The sequence below is a fragment of the Gallinula chloropus genome (genome assembly GCF_964237585.1).
Source record: "Gallinula chloropus genome assembly, chromosome: 1".
Classification (NCBI taxonomy): domain Eukaryota; kingdom Metazoa; phylum Chordata; class Aves; order Gruiformes; family Rallidae; genus Gallinula; species Gallinula chloropus.
In genome coordinates this window covers 43,313,617-43,325,754 of record NC_140085.1, presented here as the reverse complement: position 1 = coordinate 43,325,754, position 12,138 = coordinate 43,313,617, and the positions used below count along the sequence as shown (strand labels likewise).

General features: G+C 36.3%; 1 protein-coding gene across 6 annotated transcripts in view; it reads left to right on the top strand.

The window, feature by feature from the left end:
* The window catches only part of CADPS2 (calcium dependent secretion activator 2), a gene marked incomplete at both ends in the record, with an annotated part of 308,165 nt that overhangs the window by 117,678 nt on the left and 178,349 nt on the right, over positions 1 to 12,138 (top strand). For all 6 annotated transcript variants that reach the window (XM_084274517.1, XM_084274519.1, XM_084274514.1 and 3 more), the window contains one exon: positions 9,317 to 9,397. In XM_084274517.1, the coding sequence (XP_084130643.1) occupies positions 9,317 to 9,397 (81 nt within the window). The remainder of the gene's footprint in view (positions 1 to 9,316; positions 9,398 to 12,138) is intronic.

Genomic DNA, 12,138 nt, shown 5'->3' with positions numbered 1-12,138 from the left:
CATGAAATGAGAAAAACATTTATATATAAAATTCAAGGTTTTTCTAATGTTGAACTTTTAAAATTTTATTTTTAATGAGCTTTCCTTCTCAGAATCTGATGGTATTAATGTCCAAGTAATATAATAATTCTAAGGCCGTGCAAAGAATCTCTAATACTTACAGCGAAACGCTGTCATCAAAATACAGTCCATGAAACACTAGCTAAAAACAAACCATTAACTGTCTAAATGTTTACTTTCATCTTTTTCTGTCCTTGGTGCCTAAAGAGATTGCTGTCCATAAAGAAATACTTTAAATATTTGTGTCGGTGTACCTTGTTCACTAAAATCCCACATCGCATATATAACAGCCTCGGTGAACCAAAGAAAGTTTCGATTTTCATCTTTGCATTAAATCGGAGGGGAAGAACTAGTAGCAGGCTGAGTAATGAGACAGAGTACTGTCCTCTGTAAATATGAGGGGTTAGCAGACTTTCTTCAAATGTGATCAAATTACCTTGGCAAAAAGGTGATCTGTGGGCATTCTTGAATTTTATTTATATTATAACCCACTTGTCAAGATTTGGTCAAGAAGAGAAACAGATCTCTCAGATCTTGGAATTTAGGCTTGCTGAACACCAATTTCTAATTTTGGTTCAGTTGATATAAAGTAGAAAAAAAATGTTTCATTAGGGCAGTCGCAGGGCAATGATATGACAGTGTGCTGGGGGAAGGACCATGAATATGAATTAGTGAAAATCCTGGTCGGGAAGCTCTACTCTTTTCTCAGCCCATGTAGATAAATAGAGTGCTGAGTCTGTTCAAGTCCAAATACACAAACAGAAAACTCTTTCTTTGTTGTGCAAAGCCACTTGTGCTACTTTCCCAAGTGTCCTCTTCAGAAGATATCAGTTTGAGTTAGTAGATGAAAATATGCAATTAAATATTGAAGACTAGATTTTAATTTGGGTTAGGACAAATTTTGAACTGTCAATTGCTTTTTCAATTTTCTTCAGTAAAGATAATGTAAATAGAAGATATATCTTGCATTTGAAGACTCCTTTGAAGCTCCTTCTAAAAATTTGATTATTCTTTGCCATTTGGGACATATCATTTTGGCTGAGGTTGTCTGGTGAGTTTAACAAAGTTAGCTGTTAATAAAAGGCCTTTGACTTGTTACAGTTTCTCTGAAAGGTTAATAGCAGTCAAATAGGAAAGATAATTGTTGGGGACTTGGTCGTTGAATAAAGTTACATAGTATGTCTGCATATCTTGGTGTAAAAGAAACTTTCTTCCTAGAGATTTTCTCATTAGTAAATGGTGTGTATTTAATTCTCTAAATGTCTTCACTCACAGTTCTGGCTAAGTACAGTGAAAGTTTGACCTGTGTAAATGTACTTCATGTTAAGTTTTGAGTGGACTTCATACAAATTTTTAGCTATTCGTGTTACATATGTGATCAGCTTGAATACTGTATATGCTTCCTTTCCTGTTTAAGCCTCACTGAAGGTTTCCCTGGGGTTTTTGGTATTGGTAGTGTGATTATGAGAGACTTTTCAGCTCATTCTAAAACTCACAAAATTGCTTTTCATATGTTTTCAAGAAAATGCCATATCATAATCTCAGTTTAGATGATTTTGGAAACTGCCAAATTGTGCATCCAATGGATGATTTTAAAAAAAAAATGCTCCAAGATTTTAAAACTGTGTAGCTTTCAGGGTTTTTTTGAGAACATTTATTATTCTTGTTCTTATATCACTGAATTAATGTCATCTTGACTATAGATTTTTGTTTTGGCTTCAATATTTTTATAACTATTTTTATAAATCGATATGTAATCAGTATAATTAATGAGTACAAGTAATTAGCATCAATTAGGGAGCTGGGCCTGTTTAGCTTGAAGGAGACTGAGGGGTGACCTTATTAATGTTTATAAATATGTGAAGGGTGAGAATCAAGAGAATGGAGACAGGCTCTCCTTAGTGATGGCCAGTGAAAGGATAAGGGGCAATGGGTGCAAACTGGAGCATAGGAAGTTCCATGTGAATATAAGGAGAAACTTTTTCACTGTGAGGGTGACGGAGCACTGGAACAGGCTGCCCAGAGAGGTTGTGGACTCTCCTTCTCTGGAGAAATTCAGAACCTGTCTGGATGCATTCCTGTGTGATTTAGCCTAGGTGATCCTGTCTTGGTGGGGGGTTTGAACTAGATGATCTTTTGAGGTCCCTTACAATTACTAACATTCTGTGATTCTGTGATTTCTGCCACTTTAACTAGTCATACATATACAAATCAACATTTGAAATCATATAAGCAGATCCAGAACTTCATAAAAATATTTCAGTAATCAAAACCTCTCACCATCTGAGATTGTGCACGACTTATTTTGAGCTTCTGAGGTTATATAGGGCTTATAATAAAATCTTGAGTGAGGTATTATATCTTGGGGAGTTATTGAAGGTGCTCAGGTACACTGATTTGATTTAACTTTCTTCATCTATGGTGGCTTTAGCTGGATGATTTTACTGTTGACTGGTCTTGCTCTTTATCTGCTTATTATTTGTTGTTAACCATATTGGCTACAGAGAAAGTGATGTGCTAATTGCTTGCGTTGTTCATCTATACCGTCTCCATCCTAATTTCAGTGTTTGTACTTGTGTAAAACCGTTGCTTAAAAAAAGAAAAAAGAAGAACCCAAAATAGCATTCAGTAAGAATTTGTATTAAATTAATTCAAACGAACGGCTTTTTGCTGGTTCTGTGTTGCCCTAAAACTGAGTGATCAGCTTGGCCAGTTGTCTGACAGGCAATCTTCTTGTGATCTACTAACGCAAAACTGATGAGAAAAGGCTGTGAGGCCTAATAGTGCTGTGTGAAAAGTTATTAGAACACCTCAGACGGGCTTTGGCCTCGCAAGCTTTTTACAAGTCTACTTGCTGCAGACAGATTGAAAGTAGAAATTCTTTCACTGGTTCCTGAGTTAATTAGGTGAAAATATGTACACTGGTATTCCAGGAGAGAAGTGATTTCAAAAATCGGTGCTTTCCTCCCCCTCTCCTCCCCTTTATTTTAACCACTAACAGATTTTCTCCCTCTTACATCCTCCTTCTTATGTTTCACTTTGATTCTGTATTAGACATACTCTGAAACACATCCCTGAATTTATTTGCCAAATCTAGCAATTTTTTGTTGGAAGTGTATGCTGACTGGGGAAGGGAGTGAGTTAGAAAGAGGAAGGTTTAGGAACTGAGTTTTTAAAGTTTTTCTCTTGCAGAGTTCTGTGGGAAATCCCCAGGATTTTGCCATCACACTGGTGGCATCAGCCATCACCTCAATCATTTGCCTGGTACAGGACAAGGATTTTGCAGGGTGCAGAAAAGATGAAAGAGCTTTAAAATGACATTTTATTTATCAATTTAATGAATATGAATTTGTGTGCTATGTAATCTATTCAAAAGGAAAAGTTGGATTTTGGTTTTAATTAAAACTAAACAGCTCAGCTGTTTTCTTTCCTTCTACAGCTGTCTTTCTGGCTGGGAAACAGGAGGCAGAGGGTTTCTGAAAAGGTCCAATAGAAGCCATTCAGAAAGCTTCACATGTCCCATCCTTTAATCATATCTGTGGGTTTTTTCCCCACTTATAGGAAGGGAAAGCAATTTACTTCTGTCATAATTCTGTTCGTCAGTAGTAAAGTCCTCTTGAATTCATGTCCAGACGTGTCTGCTGTCGTAGACTGGAGTTAGGCAGTGTTTTCAGCCTGACTTTGAAGTTGTTGATCCTTCTACTTTTACAAATGTAGCTCTTAATCTTGGTTCACAAGCTTGGGAAACTTCTGGAATCTCCTCAGACTGTTGGCGTTCAATGCACAGCAGCTCCTTAAGGCTGCAGACACCTTTAATCTCTTCCCAGTCTGTTCCTTTAGAGCAATTCCACCCGTGTGAAGATAAGAACGGGAACAAATCCTGCGGGTATTAGAGGCAGCAGGTCTGTTTGAAGTAAAACTCCTTCTATTTTTTCTTCTTCTTTTTTTTTTAAGAGTGGGAGATAAGAGTAGCAAGGACAACAGAGTGAAAAGCACGCGTATTTGCATCTGCTTCCACCTGCTGCCTTCTTGCTGTTTACTTGATTGACAACCAAAATTGAGCACTAGGACTTCTCTGGCCTTCACGTTCTCTTCCAGCCTTGCTGCTGGGTGCTATTAGTTACTTACACATTTCTTTTTGGCATTGTATAATCACAACACTTTTAATCCAGGCTCTGTACTCCATTTGGTGTCTGCTGACAGTTTTTTGCCTTGGCTTTCAGACAGCAGTCAGGGATGGACCCTGCAGGTGACCTCACATGGGTATCCACAAATAACCTGTCAGCTCAGCAGGGTCCAGACTTAGTTATGTGTGGCAAAAAGTGGGTATAAAGAAAAAAATGACCATTACTTTCACACAGAGTGAAAAGGCTTCGGATTTTTCTGTTGCAGAAATAAGAGCAAGTCCTAAGATACATGAACTGTCAATTTAGTCATTAAATGTCGAGAAATTTATATTGCTGTGGGCAGGTAAATGTAATTTCATGTTGATGTTGCTGTGAATTACAAAGTTGCAGGGAAGCTAACTGAACATTAACGAAACAGTCACTTGGAGGAACTATTGGCTTGAGCACTTGTGAGTGCAAAGAACAAGAACTTGCAGCCGGTCGGTACTCATCCGTACTCAGATTGGCCTTGTTTCTCAGGCAAAGGCCATCTGACTGACTTTGTGTGTAGAGAAGTGCAGATGAGCACCGTGGGCTTTAGTGCTGCACCTCTTGGCAGCACTAGTACCTTTTTGCCTTAAGTAAGGGCTCTTGCATATTAACTAGATTTTTTTGCCAGTGTACTGTTTTTCCTTTGCACCAAAACAGACAATTATTTTACAGCCTTTGAAGTGTTTTTAAAGTTATCATTTAAATAGGAATTAAAAAAAAAAGCATGTAGTCTTTGCCAGCCTTTTCAAATACATAAACGTTAATTCATTCCATAATGTATTTCTCTTCTGTGTCGTTTAGGCATACAAATAAAACAAGTTTTTCGAGTGAGATATCGTGTTGTTGATCTGAATATTGATTTTTAAATCTGATAAATTTACACCTGTCTTACATGAGCAAATAATCTGAGGAACATATTCCTTCATGCGTATTCAAGACAGAGAACAGCACAAACTGAATGCTGAGTCCATTTTAGCCTCTGGTAGTGGCTGGCTACAGCCTGACTGCTGCAAACTTAATTTCAGGAAGGTTTGTAACTTGGCCAGAGTTGAGCTGATGCTGAGAGACAGGGCCCAGCTCAATTTCAGATCCTTACTTCAAAGAAAGATGGTGCTAGAGCTCTTTGACAACAGGGTCACTATTTTTCTTCTTATGGATAAACCAGTGTATTGTCTTCCCTGGCTTCTTCTATGATTCTGTGATTCTTCAGAGGCAAAGGAGTGTTTTGGTTTAAATTGTTGAAGCATAAATTTGGAGTAGAAAACCTCAGTCTGTCTTTTAGAAGTTGACACTTATGTTAGCAACTGGAAACGTCCTCTAAGAAGTATTGTTGGGCAACTTGTATATTGAGAACTTCTTCTACTCCATCTCTACTATTAAAAAGTCTGTAATAAAAATGGTTGCCCTTTTCAGAGTGAGAAAATATAAAGGGAACTTCAAGCATTAGTGAACAAAAACATTTTCGGATGAATAGCTTGATGTCTAACGGTGGCAGGTTTATTTTAGAAAGCTGTTTTTATATAACACCACTGGGAAAAATGATGAGCAACTACTTTTTCTATTTTTTTAAATAAAAAGTAGCTTCTTATTCAGCCAAGCGTAGTCATTCATAACTACTGATTTTTCTGAAGAAGCTTTTAAAATCCAAGTAATCACCTTACAAAAAAAAAGGGCACAAGTGACACGGGTGTTTTTTTTCATACTCCTGCCTGCTCAGCTGGAAATTTTCCTACTGAAGTAACTCCCCCTCCAAAGGGGAGTCAGTCTCTTTGCCTAAGCATTGCAAGTTTTGGGGGCAACGTTGGTTTGTTTGGTCAGGCTTTCTAATGTATTTTACACTGAAAATGGGTCTCTGGTGTGTGCAGAGTCTTCTGTAGCGAGGTTCCCTGCTGCTAAAATACTAATTGGTTACGTGGGGTTTAAACAACATGAGCAGCATCTCTATTGTTAGTGTAGTCGATAAATAGCTATGCTGTGTAATTAACTAACATTGTAAAAAGCTGAAATGTTTTTATTAAATGGAATTCCTGTGTACCCTCTTTTTAAATAATCTCTAAAGCTATAACTTCTTCTAAAGAACATGCCTTCCTAATTAAGGGTGGGACACATTCTGCGATGCTATGTAAATGCCAATTATTATTTTAAAAAGTAAAACAAAAAGCAAAACAAAAAAAAAAACCCAAGCCACCTTTAATTGAATTTTAAGTGATTACCAGTTAGTAATTTTTTTAACCAGATTTCAGTTGCAGTACTAAGAATCTGAGTTGCTATTTTTCAGTGTTGCATTCATATTCATTTCTGTGCAGAGTGTCATATGCTTTTCTAGACTTTATTTACAGTTTGAAAATTACTACAATGGTTGTGATAACTGTATATTCCACAGATGTCTTGGGTTTGATCCAGAAGTAAGGAATTAAGGAAAAGAGTGCACTTAACATTAACCCTTGTCACCACTTCCCAACCATACAATGGGTTGTACCAAGTGTATTCCCTATGGAAAAAAAGCGGACACAACTCTCAAATTCCAAATGTCACCTGCTTTTTCAGGACCTACTCAGTCTTACTGTTGTCACTTTGGATTCAGCAGATATATAAAGTATGATTGATTACACATTCATAATTGCTGGCTGCTTTGCTTACAAAGGTGTTTTTCATACATTTTCTTGAATTTAGAATAAAAGCAAGTAGAATAACCTTGATATCAAAGATACAGTTTTTCTTACTGTGTCTTCATTTTGCATATTGCCAAAAACACTGTTATCAGCAACATTACTTGTCATGAGGACAGCTATGAATGACATACTAGTCATTCTTACCTTGGCTCTTTTCTATAGGCAGAGCAGAGTTCTTCAGTGTTTAACCTCTTCAGCTTCTTTCCATACCTTACAAAACAGGATTACACTCAGACATTAAAAAAAACATTAAAAACCAGAACTTTTTCAGGAAGAAGATACGAAGTAAGTAAGAAGCAAACTCATATCTTAAAGTACTCAAGCATAAACAAATAATGTGAAGCAATGCATAATTAAGGAAAAGAAGCTAAGATTTACAAAACCATCTTAACTTTTATTAGCATAAATGGTTATTTTGTGGGTTTTTAAAATGGAAAAATAACTTAATATCAGTCTTTAAACTAAACCTTTTGCCTCTTCAATTAAGTTGGGAATAGAGGCAATCCTTTAACTTGTGCCTTGAGTCAGGGAAAAAGTTTTAGCATTGTTTTCCTCACCCACACTCTCCTTTTTTCAGAAATAAAAATTCAGTCATAAGAATTACCTTCAAGCAGATATTTTTCAAGCAATTGCCAGTCCTGGGATACAATATTAAAATAATCTTGACCTTCTCTTAGCGCAAAAAGGAAAACAAAATTTATTTTCATATTAGACTGCCTTTTATACTGATTAAACAAAACTTATTGCAAAAATTCTTGGTGATAATATAAAGAAAAATAGAAATATCCTTGGTGACAAGTTCAATAAGCAGTCTCTTACTATGTTAAGAAATGGAAGAATGCAAATTTGGGGATTTATTTGAAATACTATAACTCTGTCCTTCAAAATCTAAAATACTTGCTTTCATCAAGAATGCTTTTGTCATTTGTGATCATAGTCAAGCTGGGAGCAGATATAGAGACATAGAGGACCCTTCCAGTCAAGAATATGATCCATCTTCTACTCTCTAATTTAAACTTGAGCCTCTTTTGGGGCACCATCAAGTTTGGTTCTCTTGCTTTCTGGTAGTCAGGATCTTATGAGACACCAGATTACACAGGTGACAGATTGTATGTTCTGTCATCGCTTCTGTACTATCTGTGGAAAGTTTTCCATCATGTTGCTAAATGTGATCAGATTTGCATTAAGCATAATGCTGTAATTGACCTGAAAGCGCTGGATAGTGTGTTTTTAATTATTCCTTTCTTAAAAATTGGATTTTGAAAGTACCAAATTTTAATGAGCACCTTGGATCAATAAGATCTAACAGTTTAGCTAAGGACCATTGCAAAGAAGATGGTCTTACATATTTGGCCTGATGCACTGAATAGCAGTCTTATTAATAACATTAATGTAATGAATCTTTTACAAACCTAATTGTGTGTTCTTTAGCTGAAGGTCTCATTTAATTAGAGAACCAATTTTTTGCCAGTTTACATCCCTAAGCAATTTTAAGTTCGGGGGGGTGGGGGGGAAGTGGGAGGGTGGTGTTAGTGAAGAGTGATTCAGCTATCCTGAAACCATAGCCATGCACTAAGGTCGTATCAGCAGAGTGCCCTATAGTGTGACTCTGTCTTTTTTCCTTGTTTGGCATTTATTCAGGTAAGAAGGCAAGTTGTGTCTGATCTTTTCCAGATAGGCCTCACTCTTCTTCTTAACCAGCGATGCAGCTCAGGTGTTGAGGTGAAGCCCTGCTTCACCTACACTCCCCTGCACCACCCTTAACAAACAAAACAACAGATGAAAAATGAGTTGGGTAGAGTTGGGTATTCTCTTTTCTGTTGAGACCCATTTGCTCTGTTGAGGTGAAGAAATGTGTCCTTCCCTTTTACCTCCCAGACATTTAGTCACAACTGTTCTCTATCTATGAAAATATTGGAGGATCAAAAATTGCCACCAACTGCCCTGATCTGAGCAGTTGGCTAGTTTTGGTGGAAAAGAGCTAGGTGAGTGAAAAAATACCATACCTAGAGGGCACAGCCACAGAGTTTTCTTTCCCTGCACCAATATATTCCCATGCAGGAACTCATGGCACCAAAGAGCACATTTCCATGCAAATATTTTCTGAGCCAGTCTCTGTAAGTCCAATTTTCTCCTTCATGAAAAAATTATTTCAGCTGCTATTTTCATAAGGAAATAATGCTTTTTCTCTTTAGCCTGGATGTTAAAAACTCAAGGGGATGCTGGCTACCAACTGCCATGGGGAACTGGTGGCCATTACATTTATTTTATTTTGGTAAGAGTCAAATCCATGTATTTGTTTAGTGTTTCGTTGGTTTTAACACAAAAAGGATGCAAGTAACTTCTTTTTGTTTTTAACTAATTACTTGTTATGAAGTTAAAATATACTGCATGTTTGTCAGACTTTATTTTCATTTTCTATCCAAGTTGGATAACGGAGATGAGCAAGCGGCCCAGATCAGGCGTGAACTAGATGGACGACTACAATTGGCAGAACAAATGGCAAGGGTAAGTGATTGCTTTCATGTACCAAAACCATGGGAGATGTTGGCTGGGACACCTAAACAGTGTGTGTTTCTGGTTTTGATTCTAAAATTAAGCTGAAGATCATTTGAAAACATGACAGTCTGGCAGATACATTTCTTTCTGCTCTGGAATATATGTGTCAATAGGGGTAGGTGGAAAGCAAAATGGTTTTGGTAAGTCATATTCTGTGTGATCCTACCTTTCCTTCATCAGCAAGTCCAAACCCAAGAGTATATTATTTGCACATTTGGGATTATATATTTTGGAACTAAAATAAATCACCTTTTATATGTAGAAGTGTATTTTACTGGGCTAAGGGTGTGACCATAATGTTTATGTCTTACTGCTCGCTGTGATATACTTTTTAAATATGTATAATGTAGTTTATAGATTAAGTAGATAATTATTTATGTTAGTATTCCGAGAAACAAAACCCTGATTAAGCCTTATGGTAAAACTAGTGGTGAATGAGCACATTATAAATTCTTTTTGTAAAATATAAACAGCTAAACCAATTTTTCTCTCCTACAGCTTCTATTTTATTGGAGTATAGACAATTATGCTCTTCTACATGGAGCATCATAGCTGGGATTGGTTCTGTCCCTGGCTGTACCTTACTAAATTTTGGGGAAAGGCTCCTTTTTCACAGATAGGCAGTCTTAAATCTCTTCAATCTTCTGTGAATCCTGGCTTTACAATCAAAGTTGTCCAATAATCCTATGTTTGTACCATTGTCTTTTTGCCTTTAACTCCAAAAGTTATAAAATATTGGAAGTGTACATGTGATATATATGTGTGTTCATGCAGGGAAAAAAAAACAAAATTGTGAAGCAATTAAGATTTACCTGTATCTTGGAAAGGAAAATGGCATTTAGGTCTATGAAGTTCATAAATAACAACTTGGGGGTGTAATCTTCCTAGAAAACAAAATATAGTATCCATACATAGAAGCTTCAAACTTATTTTTAAAGTCAAAATTATGAACACAATTTAAACAATGCTTGTTAATTCTGTCACTAATGTGCATACACTGCACATATGTAGATTTTCTTAAAGAAATATTAATTCTGAGTTATTTACCCAAACCATTACTTGAAAATTCTCATGGTTGCCACAGAATCAACTGCAAAATTTTGCACAGAGTAAGGAGCTCTGTGTCCTACATGGTGCATCCAAGTTTCCACACATCTCTTTCACACTACTTAAAATGCAGATTATTTTTTTTTAGTGGACTTTGAGAGCTAGTCCTAATTCTAGCATCTGTGAGAATTATTAAGGTCATGTAAACCTAACCAATGAAATGCTGCAAAATAGGGACTTTTTTCTCAGAGGTCAAAACCAGAGTAAGAACGTTTTTGCATCTCCCATCTTTGTTCATAAAGAAAAAGGTTTTTAGTGGTTACCTGGCTGTAAGAAAATTATTAAACTGCAGTCTCAAGCAGTCACCACAGCTTAAAAAGAAATCTCTGCATATAGCTTTTTTGTTGTTTTGGAGGTTTTATTCCTGGTTCCTATAATACATTTCTTGCTGATTTTACAAGTTTTTAATATATGACAAGTTTACTTTAGCAGAAAATATAATTCAGCCTATCTAATGGAGGCAAGAACTTTAGAAATATGTTCATCTATGCCATAATGAAATCAATGAGGAATTTTTGCATCTATTTGCCCATCTGTTTGTTCATATGACTAAATTCAAAGTAGTTGAAATCAAAGTATATATGACCTAATGGAATTTTTACGTGTTGTAACCGGTCCTATGCTTTTCTGAGATAAACTTTTATGTGATCCTATGGAGAGACTACCCAGTGTCTTTTCTCCTTAAGAAATACATCCTGAAAATACATTTTAGTACATTCAGAATCCAGAGGTAAAGGCTAGCGTGTGCATCAGCCTGATCAGTGCCTCGCATCGGCCCCCAGGGTCAGGATATAGTCCAGTGCTGTGCTGGGGGATGTGTTCTTCAGACAATCCATGACTTTCCTATCAATTTAATTATGTTCCTGTGTACATGCACTAAAAATAGTGGGAAAAGCACACTATTTTTGTTTTATCTCTAAATTACTTTAAACATTACGTAGTATAGCAATTTGTTACATACTCATCATCTTAAAAAAGTGAATAAAAGGTGAGGAGAGGTGGGAGGGGTGAAATATGTAGATCTCAGAGTCTTTATAGTGGGTCCTAATCCATGTTTTGTGAAGTGGCTAGAAAGATTCAGGTTTTACAGAAATAAAGGCCTCTTTATATTGTAAAAATGCTGTCTTAAATCATGTAAGATTATAGTCTTAAAAAATATATGACAAAAGGTGCTGTAAAAAGTTTCCTCCATTTTCACATTGGGGTGGAAAAAAAGCATCTGAACAAGGGGAAAGTTCTTTTAACAACATAATAACAGTCTGTCTTGTGTCTTCTGCGTTGGCATATTATTATTATTTAAATGATCATCAAAGGGTAAGGTACAGTTTGAAAAACACTCTAAAGTGGCTTTTTTGCCTAGAGCATCCTGAACCTCACCCCGTGTTTTTAGTTTCTAATGAAAAATAACTTTTTTTCTTTTTTTTTTTTCTTTTTTTTTCCTTTTTCACCCTGCAATATGCTGGCTCTGTAAGGCTGTAATGAGTCAGACCACAGGACTTGCTGCAGGTGTTTTGCATCACAGTCAACCTGTTTGGTCTTAGTTATTGAAACAAAATCAACCATAAAGGTTTTGATGTACAGCA